Source organism: Thalassophryne amazonica, chromosome 19, assembly GCF_902500255.1.
Source record: "Thalassophryne amazonica chromosome 19, fThaAma1.1, whole genome shotgun sequence".
In the NCBI taxonomy this organism is placed as follows: domain Eukaryota; kingdom Metazoa; phylum Chordata; class Actinopteri; order Batrachoidiformes; family Batrachoididae; genus Thalassophryne; species Thalassophryne amazonica.
Genome location: NC_047121.1, coordinates 2,209,489 through 2,230,606, shown reverse-complemented (window position 1 = coordinate 2,230,606; position 21,118 = coordinate 2,209,489). Strand labels below are relative to the sequence as shown.

At 41.5% G+C, this 21,118-nt stretch overlaps 1 protein-coding gene across 1 annotated transcript in view; it reads left to right on the top strand.

Moving 5' to 3' along the window:
- The first annotated feature begins 4,865 nt into the window (after positions 1-4,865).
- nrxn3a (neurexin 3a) overlaps positions 4,866-21,118 on the top strand; it is a 580,025-nt gene continuing 563,772 nt past the window's right edge. The window contains 1 exon segment of the mRNA XM_034159719.1: positions 4,866-5,571. Within this exon segment, the coding sequence (XP_034015610.1) occupies positions 4,887-5,571 (685 nt within the window). The 5' untranslated portion in view covers positions 4,866-4,886.

The window sequence follows — 21,118 nt, the reverse complement described above, 5'->3', positions numbered from 1 at the left end:
GCCGTCTAATAATACTGCCTAAGGGAAGCATGTATAAAGTGACTAAAATTGGTCCTAGCACAGAACCTTGTGGAACTCCATAATTAACCTTAGTCTGTGAAGAAGATTCCCCATTTACATGAACAAATTGTAATCTATTAGATAAATATGATTCAAACCACCGCAGCGCAGTGCCTTTAATACCTATGACATGCTCTAATCTCTGTAATAAAATTTTATGGTCAACAGTATCAAAAGCAGCACTGAGGTCTAACAGAACAAGCACAGAGATGAGTCCACTGTCTGAGGCCATAAGAAGATCATTTGTAACCTTCACTAATGCTGTTTCTGTACTATAATGAATTCTAAAACCTGACTGAAACTCTTCAAATAGACCATTCCTCTGCAGATGATCAGTTAGCTGTTTTACAACTACCCTTTCAAGAATTTTTGAGAGAACAGGAAGGTTGGAGATTGGCCTATAATTAGCTAAGATAGCTGGGTCAAGTGATGGCTTTTTAAGTAATGGTTTAATTACTGCCACCTTAAAAGCCTGTGGTACATAGCCAACTAATAAAGACAGATTGATCATATTTAAAATCGAAGCATTAATTAATGATATGGCTTCCTTGAGCAGCCTGGTAGGAATGGGGTCTAATAGACATGTTGATGGTTTGGAGGAAGTAACTAATGAAAATAACTCAGACAGAACAATCGGAGAGAAAGAGTCTAACCAAATACCGGCATCACTGAAAGCAGCCAAAGAGAACGATATGTCTTTGGGATGGTTATGAGTAATTTTTTCTCTAATAGTTAAAATTTTATTAGCAAAGAAAGTCATGAAGTCATTACTAGTTAAAGTTAAAGGAATACATGGCTCAATAGAGCTCTGACTCTTTGTCAGCCTGGCTACAGTGCTGAAAAGAAACCTGGGGTTGTTCTTATTTTCTTCAATTAGTGATGAGTAGTAAGATGTCCTAGCATTACGGAGGGCTTTTTTTATAGAGCAACAGACTCTTTTTCCAGGCTAAGTGAAGATCTTCTAAATTAGTGAGACGCCATTTCCTCTCCAACTTACGGGTTATCTGCTTTAAGCTGCGAGTTTGTGAGTTATACCACGGAGTCAGGCACTTCTGATTTAAGGCTCTCTTTTTCATAGGAGCTACAGCATCCAAAGTTGTCCTCAATGAGGATGTAAAACTATTGACGAGATACTCTATCTCACTTACAGAGTTTAGGTAGCTACTCTGCCCTGTGTTGGCGTATGGCATTGGAGAACATAAAGAAGGAATCATATCCTTAAACCTAGTTACAGCGCTTTCTGTAAGACTTCTACTGTAATGAAACTTATTCCTCACTGTTGGGTAGTCCATCAGAGTAAATGTAAATGTTCTTAACAAATGATCAGACAGAAGGGAGTTTTCAGGGAATACTGTTAAGTCTTCAATTTCCATACCATAAGTCAGAACAAGATCTAAGGTATGATTAAAGTGGTGGGTGGACTCATTTACATTTTGAGCAAAGCCAATCGAGTCTAATAATAGATTAAATGCAGTGTTGAGGCTGTCATTCTCAGCATCTGTGTGGATGTTAAAATCGCCCACTATAATTATCTGAGCTAAGCACTAAGTCAGACAAAAGGTCTGAAAAATCACAAAGAAACTCACAGTAACGACCAGGTGGACGATAGATAATAACAAATAAAACTGGTTTTTGGGACTTCCAATTTGGATGGACAAGACAAAGAGTCAAGCTTTCAAATGAATTAAAGCTCTGTCTGGGTTTTTGATTAATTAATAAGCTGGAATGGAAGATTGCTGCTAATCCTCCGCCCCGGCCCGTGCTACGAGCGTTCTGGCAGTTAGTGTGACTCGGGGGTGTTGACTCATTTAAACTAACATATTCATCCTGCTGTAACCAGGTTTCTGTAAGGCAGAATAAATCAATATGTTGATCAATTATTATATCATTTACTAACAGGGACTTAGAAGAGAGAGACCTAATGTTTAATAGACCACATTTAACTGTTTTAGTCTGTGGTGCAGTTGAAGGTGCTATATTATTTTTTCTTTTTGAATTTTTATGCTTAAATAGATTTTTGCTGGTTATTGGTGGTCTGGGAGCAGGCACCGTCTCTACGGGGATGGGGTAATGAGGGGATGGCAGGGGGAGAGAAGCTGCAGAGAGGTGTGTAAAACTACAACTCTGCTTCCTGGTCCCAACCCTGGATAGTCACGGTTTGGAGGATTTAAGAAAATTGGCCAGATTTCTAGAAATGAGAGCTGCTCCATCCAAAGTGGGATGGATGCCGTCTCTCCTAACAAGACCTGGTTTTCCCCAGAAGCTTTGCCAATTATCTATGAAGCCCACCTCATTTTTTGGACACCACTAAGACAGCCAGCAATTCAAGGAGAACATGCGGCTAAACATGTCACTCCTGGTCTGATTGGGGAGGGGCCCAGAGAAAACTACAGAGTCCGACATTGTTTTTGCAAAGTTACACACCGATTCAATGTTAATTTTAGTGACCTCCGATTGGCGTAACCGGGTGTCATTACTGCCGACGTGAATTACAATCTTACCAAATTTACGCTTAGCCTTAGCCAGCAGTTTCAAATTTCCTTCAATGTCGCCTGCTCTGGCCCCCGGAAGACAATTGACTATGGTTGCTGGTGTCGTTAACTTCACATTTCTCAAAACAGAGTCGCCAATAACCAGAGTTTAATCCTCGGCGGGTGTGTCGTCGAGTGGGGAAAAACTATTAGAAATGTGAACGCGTTGGCGGTGTACACGGGGCTTCTGTTTAGGGCTACGCTTCCTCCTCACAGTCACCCAGTTGGCCTGCTTTCCCGGCTGCTCGGGATCTGCCAGAGGGAAACTAACGGCGGCTAAGCTACCTTGGTCTGCACCGACTACAGGGGCCTGGCTAGCTGTAGAATTTTCCACGGTGCGGAGCCGAGTCTCCAATTCGCCCAGCCTGGCCTCCAAAGCTACGAATAAGCTACACTTATTACAAGTACCATTACTGCTAAAGGAGGCCGAGGAATAACTAAACATTTCACACCCAGAGCATAAAAGTGCGGGAGAGACAGGAGAAGCCGCCATGCTAAACCGGCTAAGAGCTAGTAGCTGCGCTAAGCTAGCGGATTCCTAAAAACACGCAAAGTGAATAATGTCTTAGACCACAAGCTTTACTGTGATAGAACTTGAATTGTTATTTAAAGTAATTATTGTGTCCATAGGTTAGCTGCTCGTGTTTTATGGCGGATGTATTGTTTTATTATTGCTTTGCCATGTTGGTGTGTGCTGTTGCCTTCTTGGCCAGATCCCCCTTGGGAAAGAGGTCTTGATCTCAGTGGGTTTTTTCTTATCTGTTTAAATGAAATAAACTGAAGCCTTTCACTCATGGTACCAACATGAGATTTACTCACTCATGGTAACAGCAACATAACACTTAACTAAAGTGACTACACCAATTGATCTACAAAAACACAAGTAACAGGAACAACACTGTTAAACTAACATGAACTACAATAGCATTTAAAACCTCAAAACCCCATACTCCCATGGTGCATTGCAGCACAGCATTCATTGGTTATTGGTTAGTTAAAATTGCAAATTTTCTCCTAAAATGTTTGTCTTATCAACTTTCTGTTTTTGCAGCATTCATCCTTGTCCCAAAATCACATAAACATGCCAAACGACAAATGTCAGCTCTCCGCAGTTGTTGCATGACCGAAGCCAAACACACAGAGGCCACTTGTCTATTATAATGGATGTTTCAAAGCACAACGTAAAATAAAAATGCAGTGATTATACATTTTGCCCAGGCTGTCTCAGCCATTAATATTTATAAAAATAATTCCAATCCACAAAACCTGCAAGTATAAAATGGAAGATCCATCTTAGCTCTTGGTTATTGACATTCAGTTTTTTTTTCTGCTGACATTGTCCTTGATGACCTTTGACCAGATTACTCTAAAACCCACCCACCTCTTGACGTCTATTAAAGTTTAATCCATCCAGCTGCTTTGGAGTGAAAACTGTACCCAGCTCTCACCGCTTCACCAACGCACAGCAGAAATACGTTTGGCTTGTAATTTATTTAGTTATTAAGAGCTGACGTAACGTGAATTTCTCCACTGTGAGATCAATAAAGTGTTATCTTTCCTTATTTTTAGCTTGATCACGTGTGTTTTTTGTTGTTACTTTTGTACACTGTGTGGCACATCACCATCCACACAATAATTGGACTAACTTTTGTTTGTTCACGTTCTCCCAGGTTCTTTTGACAACTTCCAGGTCAACTCTGGAATTGACCTTTTAAACTGTTCAGTCATTGGGGTCAAAAGTCAAAGTTTGTATTGTCTGTAGGTTCCTAAATTGTGGAGACAAGGTCATTGGGTCAAAGGTCAGATTTGCATGTCAGCTGACCCTGTGCTTGTTTTTGTGTTGTTTTTTTTTCACAGTGATTGATCTGGGGGAGATCTGCTGCATTTTCCACCAGACCCCGTGATGGAGGACACGAGCCCCGCCCTGGTTTCCAGAGGAGTCCTCCCTGTCAGACCTTGCACCAGAAGTGTGGACAACATCTGTTTTTTAGCCTAAATGGGTTCAGAGGTCACCTTCTGCCTCCCGTCCCTTTAAGCCAGCTGGAGGAAGAAACCAATAAAGAAATAAAAGCAGAACTATGCTATGGTCACTGCCCTCCACCGCCGCTCACGTGTTTGGCATCAAGACTGTTAAAAACAAAGACTGTTCTCCTGCTTTTGCACTCGTCTGTTTAAAACTAATACTTTTATAACAAATACCACTTGAACTCTCTCTGCACATTCTTTGTATAAACCCGACCAGCTCACCTGAGGACTCAACCTTCTGGGATCAACACCTCATCTGTCCTTGCAACAATGAGTCCTCTCAGTTTTTGTGTCCGTCTGCAGTTGTTGCTGAGTGCATGTGTGGGCCTGGAGTTTTTGGGCACTCCCGGACAGTGGGCACGCTACCTCCGCTGGGATGCCAGCACCCATGGCGATCTCAGCTTCCAGTTCCAGACGGACGCCACCGAGGCACTGCTGCTCTACTTTGACGATGGCGGTTACTGTGACTTTCTGCAGCTGGCGGTGACGCAGGGAAAGCTGCAGTTGAGGTTCAGCATCGACTGTGCTGAGACTGTAGTGGCATCAGAAAAGAGGGTGGATGACAGCAACTGGCACTTTGCAACGCTGAGCAGGTACAACTTGCGCACTGTGCTGGCTCTGGATGGCCAGGCCAAAGCAGACGAGGTCCGGCCTCAGCGCCAGTTCATGAAGATTGTGAGTGACCTGTTCCTGGGTGGAGTTCCTCAGGACATCCGCAATGGTGCCCTCACGCTGCCCACAGTCCAAAACATGCCACCCTTCAGGGGTGCAATAAGTGACCTCAAATACAGCGGGTCAGAACCTCTGCTCCTGGGCAGCTTCAAGGTGCCGCTGGAGTCGGAGGGATGGTGCACGGTAAATCCCTGCGAGAACGGCGGCGGGTGCTCTGTGGTAGATGGACAACCGGTCTGCGACTGCTCCAAAACAGAATACCAGGGCCGCTTCTGCAATGAAGGTAAGAACCGTCTCTCTGAGAGTGCGTTCATCCAACGTTCACTGGAACCTGCAGCATCACATGAGAAGAGTTCAACAGAGACAAAGAAGCTGGTGCTGGTGGTGTTACACTCAATGATTATTTGAAATGTGTGTGTGTGTGTGTGTGTGTGTGTGTGTGTGTGTGTGTGTGTGTGTGTGTGTGTGCGTGTGTGTGCCATCATCTTAGTTGTAGTACAGAAACAGCATTAGTGAAGGTTACAAATGATCTTCTTATGGCCTCAGACAGTGGACTCATCTCTGTGCTTGTTCTGTTAGGCCTCAGTGCTGCTTTTGATACTGTTGACCATAAAATTTTATTGCTGCGGTGGTTTGAATCATATTTATCTAATAGATTACAATTTGTTCATGTAAATGGAGAGTCTTCTTCACAGACTAAGGTTAATTATGGAGTTCCACAAGGTTCTGTGCTAGGACCAATTTTATTCACTTTATATGAGGTCTGTGAGAAAAGAAACTGACCTTTTTATTTTTTTAAAAAACTATATGAACTAAAAACTATATGAAAACGCCTCTGTGTTGATAACCATTCGTAAGATTTAGGCGGCTTTCGATGGCTTTCAGTCGAGTGAGTATCCGAGAAATTGTTTAATAGCTGGGCATGTTCAAACTTGTCCTGTCTGGCTTCCAGCGGAGGTGTTTTGCTGTGGCGCCGTACCATGAGCAGCTGGGTGCCGACGCGCGAATCCGTCCGCATGTCTTTCATTACAAAATCTCCTTTAACAGTGGAATGTCTGGATAAATTGCTGATTCTGACCTCTTCTGAAACTTCTCTGTACTCTCACGACGTCCTGGGTCAACAGAGGCTTAAATTTGGAAGTTTTCAGCTCGAAACAGGCTGACGACGGCGGCTCGGTGCGCCGTACGGCTCCGTGGGCAGTCCTTAAAGCGACAGTAACACTCCATAATCTCTCATCAGCCCTTAAAATTTTCACCGAAAACCGTCAGAATTTCTCGAATGGTGTCCACTCGGATCTGCCTTACAGTTTCTATAAAAATTTTGATAAAGCAAAGCGCCAGTCTCTCAGCAAGTAGTTAGACAAAGGAATTCCGGGGTGGACCAGTGCTCACTCAAAGCCTGCCCACAGGCGAACGACGCAACTGACAGGCGTGAAAAAACTCACGCATGCGCACGAGGGTTCAAGCTTGTCTGATGTAATCGCACGTGATTCAAATCCATATAGTTTTTGAAAAAAATAAAAAGATCAGTTTCTTTTCTCACAGACCTCAGTACATGCTTCCCTTAGGCAGTATTATTAGACAGCATTGCTTAAATTTTCATTGTTATGCAGATGATACCCAGCTTTATCTATCCATGAAGCCAGAGGACACACACCAATTAGTTAAACTACAGGATTGTCTTTCAGACATAAAGACATGGATGACTTCTAATTTCCTGCTTTTAAACTCAGATAAAACTGAAGTTATTGTACTTGGCCCCACAAATCTTAGAAACATGGTGTCTAACCAGATCCTTACTCTGGATGGCATTACCCTGACCTCTAGTAATACTGTGAGAAATCTTGGAGTCATTTTTGATCAGGATATGTCCTTCAATGCGCATATTAAACAAATATGTAGGACTGCTTTTTTGCATTTACGCAATATCTCTAAAAATTAGAAAGGTCTTGTCTCAGAGTGATGCTGAAAAACTAATTCATGCATTTATTTCCTCTAGGCTGGACTATTGTAATTCATTATTATCAGGTTGTCCTAAAAGTTCCCTGAAAAGCCTTCAGTTAATTCAAAATGCTGCAGCTAGAGTACTGACGGGGACTAGAAGGAGAGAGCATATCTCACCCATATTGGCCTCTCTTCATTGGCTTCCTGTTAATTCTAGAATAGAATTTAAAATTCTTCTTCTTACTTATAAGGTTTTGAATAATCAGGTCCCATCTTATCTTAGGGACCTCGTAGTACCATATCACCCCCAATAGAGCGCTTCGCTCTCAGACTGCAGGCTTACTTGTAGTTCCTAGGGTTTGTAGAGTAGAATGGGAGGCAGAGCCTTCAGCTTTCAGGCTCCTCTCCTGTGAACCAGCTCCCAATTCAGATCAGGGAGACAGACACCCTCTCTACTTTTAAGATTAGGCTTAAAACTTTCCTTTTTGCTAAAGCTTATAGTTAGGGCTGGATCAGGTGACCCTGAACCATCCCTTAGTTATGCTGCTATAGACTTAGACTGCTGGGGGGTTCCCATGATGCACTGAGTGTGTCTTTCTCTTTTGCTCTGTATGCACCACTCTGCATTTAATCATTAGTGATCGATCTCTGCTCCCCTCCACAGCATGTCTTTTTCCTGGTTCTCTCCCTCAGCCCCAACCAGTCCCAGCAGAAGACTGCCCTCCCTGAGCCTGGTTCTGCTGGAGGTTTCTTCCTGTTAAAAGGGAGTTTTTCCTTCCCACTGTAGCCAAGTGCTTGCTCACAGGGGGTCGTTTTGACCGTTGGGGTTTTTCTGTAATTATTGTATGGCCTTGCCTTACAATATAAAGCGCCTTGGGGCAACTGTTTGTTGTGATTTGGCGCTATATAAATAAAATTGATCTGATTTGATTAGTTTCTGACATTCCCAATACTCAAAGCTATAGGGCCACCAATATGGATTTTATGAAGAAGTGACAAATTTACGATACCCATATATCTGCTGGTTGCACATAAAATGGCTATGAGTTTTAACAATTCAAACCCTGATGACAATGAAACATAATTCAGGCTTATTTTATAATTTAAACATGAACTTTGTCAGAAATAACGCTAAATACAAGTAAGTTGTCCATACATTTAGGGACATGACTGTATGTTTTTTTTTTTTGGCTGCCAGCGCATCATCTTTTCACTAAATCCTGTTACACATTTGAGCAGCTTTTGTTGCCAGCTAGTGGGCAGTGTGAGCATTTCTGTACATTTCCTACTTGAAACCCAAAAATTCATTAAAAAAATTAGTTATATCAGAAATGCATTTTTTTATATGGTACATGGAGCTTTGACCTCCCAGTATTCATGTATTAAAAAAACAAAAAACTGAGTTTCAGAATTTTGCAGTTCTTGAGTTTGAAGATAAAAATGTTTGCTGAAAGGATGGAATGTCTCCTGACAAGCACAATTTACAGTTGTGAATAACCAACAACTAATCAATGTACGTCATGCTGCCGTCAGTTGGATTGACAAGTCGCTATGTCGCATGCTCAACGTTTGCATAATATACGATTGTTCTATTTTGGCCCCATCTAGCTGACAGCATAGCAACCGCTTGCCTCTTATTCATTGTGAAACACCCACTCTGAAAATGAACAGCAACTGGGCTCTTGTAGCTAATTCAGCCAAAGGGTGATGGGGTCCCAGCCATGCTTGACAGCATCTTTTACAGTGCATGTCAGAGCGCCCTCTACTGGAAAAACTACATACTGACTCTGCTTTCAACAGAGACTTGTTTTTCAGTCGTTTATTGGTAAAGTAAAAGTTTTCATATCAGCACTAATAATGCAGACATCAACATGTTTGTGAAATGCTCATATTTGCTGATTGGTCAACTGATAAAAAAAAATCAAATGACAGCTGTCTTCAATACTGAAAAAGCCACAAGGGAGATTTTGAGGACTTTAGTGATTTGACACATTTTTCTGGATCTATCCTGAAAATTTTAATTTGTTTCCAAAAATTTGTATTTTATTTATTTTTGTAAAATGTTCAAAAAGTCAGATGCTGCTCAGTAGTTAATTGAACTAATAACTGGGATAGTTTTGTCTGTGGTGAATGTTTTGTCTCTAAAGTTAAAGTAAAACAAGGTTGACATCCATTGGATTCTTTGCAAGCATGACAGATGGTGCAAACTATTCCTTTTTAAAACCTTATTAACTCAACCAATAAATTGCATCATTTATTACCAAAATCGTAGCAACTTTAGTTTTGACCCCTGTACAACCTGAAATTGACCTTTGTCATAATTTTTGCTGTTTTTACCCCATAACATTCAGTCACAGATAGTCCAAACTATAGCTTTTTCAAATCTTTATGATCAGACAAATAATATGGTATAGCTTTCAATGTTATTATTGGAACTCTTTTAAATTTTGACCCCTGTAGGTCATTAGAGGTCAGCTCCTGGATGCCTCCACATCTGAAAAAAAGAATCTGTTAATTTGAGTCAAATTGAGTGCTTTAGTCACAAAATGAACTGTTATGGACATTTTAGCTAGACTTTAGCTATATAAACTGAGTCATTAAATTGACAGAAAATGTACTATATCATTATTGGGATAAGAAATGACCGATGTGAGTTATAGTAAGCTGAGGGCCAGGGACACACATGTGACTCCAACTTAGGCTGCACATTTAACCCGGTCTGGAGAAGGTTATTTTCAAAATCTCAGCTTTTATAGAAAGTCCTGGTGTGTTATTCTGGCTTTGTAGTACAGCCCTAAGATGTTAAAACCAGCGGCTACATCCACGATGTGCCGAAAACTGAACTTTCATTCAGTATCATAAGCCTTATTACATTAACTTTTTTTAATATATGTACATAATGCTTGAGACTGTTGGTGACTTCTAGTTCCAGCATCAAACATATTTTCACATAATGCTGACAGTCATGACAGGGTGACTGTCAGCCTTGTTTGACTCCAAAGTCAAACAAGGCTGTTCTTGATCTGGCCTTAATTGATTCCTTTAGATAAATATGTGAATGATGTTGTTTTCCTCTGGTATGCATGTCTGTGGACAAGATGACTCAAAAAAAACAGCCCAATGGATTCCTTCAAACTTGGTGGGGATATGATTTTGATAGATATCAAAAGATAATTAGTTAAATTTTAGTAGAATTTGGCCAAAGATCAAGAAAAACCACATCTGAAAAACACTTATTTTGTGTGTCTTAAAACCCAAGAAGCATAGATAGATGATTAGTAGGTATCTGTCCTGGGATAAAGTATTATTGATGCACTGGTATAATAGTACAGTGCACTATGTAATTCTGTATGATTTGCGTGCCAAAATTGAGTTTTTTTTGTTTAAATGGCTTTATTTGGGTGCCAATAAATAAAAAATGTCAGGGTCCAAATTTTCAGACCCTGGAGCCCACTCTGGGGATGCCCCTTAAGTTTTCCTACCAAAAAGGTCTGATTTTCGGTAATATTTCTAAATTGTAAGTTAATCTTGGTAATATTAAGGTGTTTATGAGACCATTTAAGGGGTAACATGATATCAGGCTACCAAATAAAAGACATATTTTTGTATTTTTAACAATTTTGTTACATTTTAGCAGTAAATATAAGAAAATTAGAACAAAAAGCACCTAATTCTTTAACTTTCTTAGGACAAGAAATTATTTTATTCAGAATGTGATGGAATTCAGCAGCATTATTTACCCATACTGAACACATAATAATAATAATAATAAAAAAAAATACCATTTAAAGCTAAGATTTTATTTAAGGTATAACATCTTACATAACCAGTGCATAAATACTACAGTATAATAAGTACATTTTAAGTATCATATGGACATATAAATTTACGCAGGCATGTAAATTAGAGAAACAGTGTCCTAATCATCATCATCCTCCTATTCATCATTTCTATCAACATTTTCACAGCACATGAGAAGCATTTACATAGAGGGGTGCATGGAATATTGTTCCTCAGACAAACACACCATCTTATTTCTTTACATCCTGATTTGCACCCACACTTGGCTAGTTCAATGACTGCTCGAGGTGCTGGGAGCTCAAGGCATTTCAGAGGCACATACATCTCATTCTGAATGTTCCATCCATTTCCTTCCACAGAGGGGAGAGATGCATTTTTGTCATCATAGGATTGATCTCTCATGCAGACAAAGTTGACCCTTGCTATATGTGGAAGCAGTGCAGCACAAGTAGGAGGCAGTATTTCTCCTTCCAGATTCTTTGATCTAAACAGCTCCTGTCGCAGTGCAGGTAAGGTGTAAGGGCCAGTGGATGAATAGACATGACAACAAACCTCTTCAAAGGTCTGACCTGTTGTGGCAGCTCACCATCATTAGGTTCATAGGAATAGGACCACAACCAAGATCAGAGAAGCACTGTAAGCAGGATCATTATCCTTAAGTTCTTGTATGCATTTACCCAAGTCTTTTTGGTTACTCCTACAAATTTGCCTCTTTTGGGGGTCTAGGGGGTCCAGAAATTTCAACCCCAATATTTTCACTTTATACACCATAGGGAGCCATTAGAACAAAGGAATTAATTTTGGCAAGCATATCCTATGGAAGCCATGCCAAAGTCCATTATTTCAGTATATTATCGGATTTGGGGGCCCCTTTGGGGGGTCTGGGGGGGGCCAAAAATTTGGACCCCAATATTTTCTCTTTTTTACACCCACAGGGAGCCATTAGAACAAAGAAATCAATTTGGTAGGCATATCCTACGGGAGCTGTTTTGTTGACATAGTGCACTGTACTATAACGCATTTGGACTGCAAATCCTGTCACCATGTTTTTGATTCATCACCGCTGGACATAAAGAGCTTTTAGTCCAGCAGTTTAAAACAGTTTGCATCATCTTGCTGTGTCCCACATCGTGGTGGTGACGCATGAACAAGAGCAGCATAGCTGGAGTAAGTCTTTTTTTTTCCCTGAAAATATTTATGCTTTTCTTTGCTTTTAAAGTATGTGAATGTCATCTGACTATTAGTGTGAAGCTGACAGCAGCTAAAAACAGCAGTAGCATGCCCAGAGAGCAAAAAAAACAAAAAACAAAAAAAAAACACCTTTGCTTTTCCAGAGGATGGGACACAGATAAAAACAAACTTTCTTACCTGTCAATCAGGCAACACTTTCCACATAAATATAAGGAGTTCTCCAGTCTCACTGCTCAATGTGCAGGTTAGGGGTGGAACCCAGAAAAGATGATGGACCCCCCGGAACCATCAGCTTTTTAAAGGTCTACTTTTGAAGATATTTTTTTTTTACATATACTAGTCGCAGTAACGTGATGATATTTTGAATTAAAATATTTTAAGTCAGTAGTACTCTTTGCCTTAGTTTTACTACAGTTCTGCACAAAGTGGAATTGATGGGCCATATAAAATATATGGACTTAATTTATCTTCATTTTCATATATATATATATATATATATATATATATATATATATTTGTTTTTTTTTTAAAGCATTGTCCTAAGCTCTTGTATAACTGGGTCTGTTTGAACTTCCAGCTTTAAAATCAGGTCAGCTGGGCTGAGGGAAGCCAGGAATATGAAAATGATAAAGGCTCTTGCATTAGTAATCTTATCAAACAAACATGTAGGTTGTGGTGTTAATTTGGGATTAAAGGCAAAGAAAAGGCGAAAATATTATACAACAGACATTAAGCAGTACAAGTAACGTATTAAAAAGCTGAGTTACAAAAACCACACATTATAATTATGAATGTATTAAATGAAACTAATATAGGCAATAGTAAACACACAGGTGCATCAATCATAATACTTATTGAGTATCAGAGGTCTAACGTATCAGATCAAGTTTTGAGAAATGACTGAGACCTAGTCTGACGCATATATTGATCAGCAGAATATGTGTGATTGATTGATATGAAGGACTTCTTTATGAAGTCATACTTGGTACAAAAAAAGCTGTTGCAGACAGATGTGTATTTATTTGTACATTTATATTTGGTGTGTAGAGTGTGCACAGTGTGCATCAGCCTTCTGGTGCATTTCATTGATGATTTTTCTTTATTATTTTTGCACTTGGTCTTATGGGTTAGTTTTGGTTTATTGGTCCTCTGGTTGCACATGGTTGTAATAACGGCACCACAGCATGAAGCAGCCCAGCACATGGTGTTCCACTTACAGCTGTGCCTTCAAACCAGAACGGGGTGCGGTAATCCCCACATGACCCGTGCTTGTATCAGGTCTTTGACCTTGTTGCCACGTTTTGGGGTTTTGGTCTCTAAGTGTGTGTGTGTGGTGTGTGTGTGTGTGTGTGTAATGTGAATACGGTCAGACCGTGAAGGGCAGATTAATGACAGCATCCCTGCACGTGCTGATAAGGATGCCTGTGGAGACAAAGGCACCGCCTCAGCCAGTCACAGCAGGGCAGCTGTTTTCTGTCTCCCCCTCTTGTCAGAGGATTTTGTCCTTTTTTTTTTTTTTTTTTTTTCCTCTTCCCTGCAGCTGATTAAATCCACATCTGAATCTGCCTCCTGTGAAGCCAGTAAACTGACACCTCCTGCTTCATGTGCAGAAAAGTTGGTATTCATCTGTGATGATCAAGGGCGTGTTTCTGACCGCGACTGTTTGATCATTGGTGGTTGTTCTGGATGTTTGTTTTGTGTTGTGTTGTGTTGTGTGTGTGTTTTTTTTTTTTTGTGGCGTTTTCCGGCAACTCACACGTGAAGGTAAAAAAGCCACACATCCATTTCTGCTCCACAGACAACCTGCGTGTGAAACACCATCAGCACCAGTGAGGGGGATCCCCTGAAGTCCACTGAGGTGGATCCCAACGTTCCAAACCCCTCAGAGATTGGAGCAAATGTAATCTTTATGTTCCAGCTTCCCGTCCTTTGTCTGTCTGTCAGCATTTAGCATCATCTTAATGGGATGCAAATGCTACATTCATGGTGCGAAAAGCGGAAACTGGACAGGTTTCTATACTGATAATAGGAAGGTGATGGTCTTGAGACTGAAAGCAGGTAGAGACCAGAGGATCCTGTCACACAGAAATTCACTAAGGGTCCTTGGACAATGTCCTTAAATCTCAACTTCTTCCATCTGAGAAGCACCACAAAAATGTACAACACTTAATAACTATACTATACAATATAGGAGCTGACAGCAAGTTGCAGCAAATGAAATTAATTCTGATTATTTTTAGAATTTTGTGTTTTTTACTCACACTTTATTACCAGTGTTACAAATATTTTTTATTATTGTTCATCTTTTAAATGCTGTAATCTGTAGGAGTCATTCCTAATAATAATATCAAGAGCAGCATTAGTAGTTGGTGCTTTGTGACTGGCTGAGGTCTGTGGATTTGGAGCCTGAACCCCCAGTGAGAGAGATAAATAATCAGATTTTCCTAAATCTCAGAACATTAAATGTTGTTTTCTTGTACATCTCCAAATAAAATGGAACACAATGAAGAAAAATGATCAAAATTTGGTCGACTCTGACTCACCAAATTAGTCAGAATGAGAGGGAGCCAGTGGAATAGTGCGTTACAAGAGTGGAAGGGATGAAAGTAGATGAGTTTAAATATTTGGGGTCACTGTCCAAATCATGGAGAGTGTGTAGAAAGGTGAAGAAGAGAGTGCAGGCAGGGTGGAGTGGGTGGAGAAAGGTGGCAGGAGTGATTTGTGACCGAAGAATATCAGCAAGAGTGAAGAGGAAAGTTTACAAAACAGTAGTGAGACCAGCTATGTTGGACAGCTAGAGACGGTGACACTAACAAAAAGACAGGAGGCAGAGATGAAGATGTTGAGATTCTCTTTGGGAGTGACAAGAATGGACAAGATTAGTGAACATATCAGAGGGACAGCTCAGGTGGGACAGTTTGGAGACAAAGTCAGAGAGGCGAGATTGAGATGGTTTGGACATGTGCAGAGGAGGCCCAGGGTATATAGGGAGAAGGATGCTGAGGATGGAGCCACCAGGCAGGAGGAGAAAAGGAGGCCAAAGAAGAGGTTTATGGATGTGCTGAGGGAGGACATGCAGGTGGTTGGTGGTTGGGAGCATCCAAAAGAAGAAACCAGTCTGCCACCTGCTGGACTTGTCCAGGTGATGAAATTAAAGTTTACATCTTAACCAGGACTGAAAATACTGTCACACAAAATTATAATGACCTCGTGATTGACCATTTTTTTCAGAGTTGTCTGGGTGGCTTCCCTCACTTGTCGTCTTCTTGCAGTCACTCAGTTTTTAAGAGCCGCCTCCTCCAGACAGACTTCCTATACAGTGCCACACTGACTGTTCTTGGAAATGTTCACATGTTCATTCCCTGACTTGTCTGAAGAGAACTGGCTCTAGAAGTGATGATTTTCTTGTTACACTAAAGGGTGCCGTTACTGATCCAAGTCATCATTTTGGGTTTTCTAGTTTTAATTAATATGTCATTTTGTAGATTTGTTTTCATTGTGACTTTAAAGAGCATCAGTTTAGAAATGCTATCTACAGAAGCCCAAATTCATTTGCTCATTCATTTTCTGTACCCATGTCTTCCAGTTAAGTCTCTTTGTGTTGGGGGGGGGGGGGGGTCACAGAGCTCTATTTGGGTTCAGGACCATTCAGAAAAGCGAACAGCAGAAGGTGATTTCTTGAATAAAGACAGCGGTCATGTGTCTCTAACACTGTTGCCCCAAAGCAAGATGGTCATGGTAAATGGACTGCATTCATAGAGCGATTTTCCATCTGCATCAGACGCTCAAAGTGCTTTACAATTATGCCTCACATTCACCCTGATGTCAGGGTACTGCCATATAAGGTGCTCACTACACACCGGGAGGAACAGGGGATTAAGGACCTTGCCCAAGGGCCCTTAGTGATTTTTCCAGTCAACCTGGATTTGAACCAAGGATCCTTTGGTCTCAAGCCCAATGCTTAACCACTTGATCATCACCTCCCCATGAGTTTGATTCCTCCCTGTGGAGTTTGCCTGTTCTCCCTGTGTTTGTGTGGGTTTCCTCCAGCTTCCTCCCGCATTTAAAGACATGCAGGTTAGATGGACTGGAAACTTTCTAATTGTCCAAGTCTCCCTTGCAAAAGAGATCTTGATGTCAATGGGACTAACCTAATTAAATAAAGGTTAAATTCAAATGTGACTGTTCTATCACTGCATTTTTTTAAAACCATATTTGTTTGTTTCATGTCTGAGTTGTTTCAAGTCACAGAAACTTCAGTTAAAAATTAGACAATGCAAAAACTGTTAAGACAACAGTTGTCCTTTGGATGTGATGACACAGACAGTCACTGGTCCCTCCACAGCAAGGCTGCACTCACTGACTCACTAAAATGCATATCAAATTTGAAACAGCAGGTGTACATGGTCGTAGTGCAACTCTAAATCAGATGTTTTATTGCACTTCATGCATTACACATAACATCAAGCTACACACAGGCTTGATTTTTCAAGTAAACTACTAAATGTTTAAACTGCATAGTTTGATACATTTAGAGTTAAAAAAAATAGATTTGCAACTTGCTGTATCATTGTGATAGACTAGTTGAGAGTTGCCATGGTACTTTTGCTAGTAACTTCCTTTTGCTTGCTGATTTCACAACAAAATTACAAATCAGAGAAAAAAATACATAATCTGTGTGTTTATTATGATGGCAAAAAAAATACAGCATTGAAGATGCTTTGAAAATTATTATGGATGGAAATTCAAGTGAGGTGGAGCACCTAGGGAAAGATGAAGACTGAAAGATTCAGGAAAGCACAGATAGTTGTGATAAGGAAAATACAACACAAAAGCAGTTGGCAAAACTGAAAAGGAAGTTGTATCAGTGGAAAAGAAAACTGTTTCATCCACTCTGAAGACAGGCTTGACTGGACACCATGCATGTATTTCAAAGATTGTGTGACTGAGAAAATGCTACAGGAAGAAGAAATGAAAGCTGGAAAGTCAGTGAACACAATCCCAAAAAAATGGAGCAAAGTTTGGGTACGTACATGCACATGGGGATAGTACAAGCTGGAATGGAAGATTGCTGCTAATCCTCCCGCCCCGCCCGTGCTACGCGTTCTGGCAGTTAGTGTGACTCGGGGGTGTTGACTCATTTAAACTAACATATTCATCCTGCTGTAACCAGGTTTCTGTAAGGCAGAATAATCAATATGTTGATCATTAGTATATCATTTACTAACAGGACTTAGAAGAGAGAGACCTAATGTTTAATAGACCACATTTAACTGTTTTAGTCTGTGGTGCAGTTGAAGGTGCTATATTATTTTTTCTTTTGAATTTTTATGCTTAAATAGATTTTTTGCTGGTTATTGTGGGCTGGGGCAGGCACCGTCTCTACGGGGATGGGGTAATGAGGGGATGCAGGAGAAAGCTGCAGAGAGGTGTGTAAACTACAACTCTGCTTCCTGGTCCCAACCCTGGATAGTCACGTTTGGAGGATTTAAGAAAATTGGCCAGATTTCTAGAAATGAGAGCTGCTCCATCCAATGGGATGGATGCCGTCTCTCCTACAGACCTGGTTTTCCCCCAGAAGCTTTGCCAATTATCTATGAAGCCCACCTCATTTTTTGGACACCACTAAGACAGCCAGCAATTCAAGGAGAACTGCGCTAAACATGTCACTCCTGGTCTGATTGGGGAGGGGCCCAGAGAAAACTACAGAGTCCGACATTGTTTTTTTGCAAAGTTACACACCGATTCAATGTTAATTTTAGTGCCTCCGATTGGCGTAACCGGGTGTCATTACTGCCGACGTTAATTACAATCTTACCAAATTTACGCTTAGCCTTAGCCAGCAGTTTCAAATTTCCTTCAATGTCGCCTGCTCTGGCCCCCGAAGACAATTGACTATGTTGCTGGTGTCGTTAACTTCACATTTCTCAAACAGAGTCGCCAATAACCAGAGTTTAATCCTCGTCGGGTGTGTCGTCGAGTGGGAAAAACTATAAAATGTGAACGCGTTGGCGGTGTACCGGGGCTTCTGTTTAGGCTACGCTTCCTCCTCACAGTCACCCAGTTGGCCTGCTTTCCCGGCTGCTCGGGATCTGCCAGAGGGAAACTAACGGCGGCTAAGCTACCTTGGTCTGCACCGACTACAGGGGCCTGGCTAGCTGTAGAATTTTCCACGTGCGGCCGAGTCTCCAATTCGCCCAGCCTGGCCTCCAAAGCTACGAATAAGCTACACTTATTACAAGTACCATTACTGCTAAAGGAGGCCGAGGAATACTAAACTTTCACACCCAGAGCATAAAAGTGCGGGAGAGACAGGAGAAGCCGCCATGCTAAACCGGCTAAGAGCTAGTAGCTGCGCTAAGCTAGCGGATTCCTAAAAACACGCAAAGTGAATAATGTCTTAGACCACAAGCTTTACTGTGATAGAACTTGAATTGTTATTTAAGTAATTATTGTGTCCATAGGTTAGCTGCTCGGTTTTATGGCGGATGTATTGTTTTATTATTGCTTGCCATGTTGTGTGTGCTGTTGCCTTCTTGGCCAGATCCCCCTGGGAAGAGGTCTGATCTCAGTGGGTTTTTTCTTATCTGTTTAAATGAAATAACTGAAGCCTTTCACTCATGGTACCAACATGAGATTTACTCACTCATGGTAACAGCAACCATAACACTTACTAAAGTGACTACACCAATTGATCTACAAAAACACAAGTAACAGGAACAACACTGTTAAACTAACATGAACTACAATAGCATTAAACCTCAAAACCCCATACTCCCATGGTGCATTGCAGCACAGCATTCATTGGTTATGGTTAGTTAAAATTGCAAATTTTCTCCTAAAATTTTTGTCTTATCAACTTTCTGTTTTTGCAGCATTCATCCTTGTCCCAAAATCCACATAAACATGCCAACGCAAATGTCAGCTCTCCGCAGTTGTTGCATGACCGAAGCCAAACACACAGAGGCCACTTGTCTATTATAATGGATGTTTCAAAGCACAACGTAAAATAAAATGCAGTGATTATACATTTTGCCCAGGCTGTCTCAGCCATTAATATTTATAAATAATTCCAATCCACAAACCTGCAAGTATAAAATGGAAGATCCATCTTAGCTCTTGGTTATTGACATTCAGTTTTTTTTTTCTGCTGACATTGTCCTTGATGACCTTTGACCAGATTACTCTAAAACCCCCCACCTCTTGACGTCTATTAAAGTTTATCCATCCAGCTGCTTTGGAGTGAAAACTGTACCCAGCTCTCACGCTTCACCAACGCACAGCAGAAATACGTTTGGCTTGTAATTTATTTAGTTATTAAGAGCTGACTAACGTGAATTTCTCCACTGTGAGATCAATAAAGTGTTATCTTTCCTTATTTTTAGCTTGATCACGTGTGTTTTTTGTTGTTACTTTTGTACACTGTGTGGCACATCACCATCCACACAATAATTGGACTAACTTTTGTTTGTTCACGTTCTCCAGGTTCTTTTGACAACTTCCAGGTCAACTCTGGAATTGACCTTTTAAACTGTTCAGTCATTGGGGTCAAAAGTCAAAGTTTGTATTGTCTGTAGGTTCCTAAATTGTGGAGACAAGGTCATTGGGTCAAAGGTCAGATTTGCATGTCAGCTGACCCTGTGCTTGTTTTTTGTGTTGTTTTTTTTCACAGTGATTGATCTGGGGAGATCTGCTGCATTTTCCACCAGACCCCGTGATGGAGGACACGAGCCCCGCCCTGGTTTCCAGAGGAGTCCTCCCTGTCAGACCTTGCACCAGAAGTGTGGACAACATCTGTTTTTTAGCCTAAATGGGTTCAGAGTCACCTTCTGCCTCCCGTCCCTTTAAGCCAGCTGGAGAAGAAACCAATAAAGAAATAAAAGCAGAACTATGCTATGGTCACTGCCCTCCACCGCCGCTCACGTGTTTGGCATCAGACTGTTAAAAACAAAGACTGTTCTCCTGCTTTTGCACTCGTCGTTTAAAACTAATACTTTTATAACAATACCACTTGAACTCTCTCTGCACATTCTTTGTATAAACCAACCAGCTCACCTGAGGACTCAACCTTCGGGATCAACACCTCATCTGTCCTTGCAACAATGAGTCCTCTCAGTTTTTGTGTCCGTCTGCAGTTGTTGCTGAGTGCATGTGTGGGCCTGGAGTTTTTGGGCACTCCCGACAGTGGGCACGCTACCACCTCCGCTGGGATGCCAGCACCCATGGCGATCTCAGCTTCCAGTTCCAGACGGACGCCACCGAGGCACTGCTGCTCTACTTTGACGATGGCGGTTACTGTGACTTTCTGCAGCTGGCGTGACGCAGGAAAGCTGCAGTTGAGGTTCAGCATCGACTGTGCTGAGACTGTGGCATCAGAAAAGAGGGTGGATGACAGCAACTGGCACTTTGCAACGCTGAGCAGGTACAACTTGCGCACTGTGCTGGCTCTGGATGGCCAGGCCAAAGCAGACGAGGTCCGGCCTCAGCGCCAGTTCATGAAGATTGTGAGTGACCTGTTCCTGGGTGGAGTTCCTCAGGACATCCGCAATGGTGCCCTCACGCTGCCCACAGTCCAAAACATGCCACCCTTCAGGGGTGCAATAAGTGACCTCAAACAGCGGGTCAGAACCTCTGCTCCTGGGCAGCTTCAAGGCCGCTGGAGTCGGAGGGATGGTGCACGGTAAATCCCGCGAGAACGGCGGCGGGTGCTCTGTGGTAGATGGACAACCGGTCTGCGACTGCTCCAAAACAAATACCAGGGCCGCTTCTGCAATGAAGGTAAGAACCGTCTCTCTGAGAGTGCGTTCATCCAACGTTCACTGGAACCTGCAGCATCACATGAGAAGAGTTCAACAGAGACAAAGAAGCTGGTGCTGGTGGTGTTACACTCAATG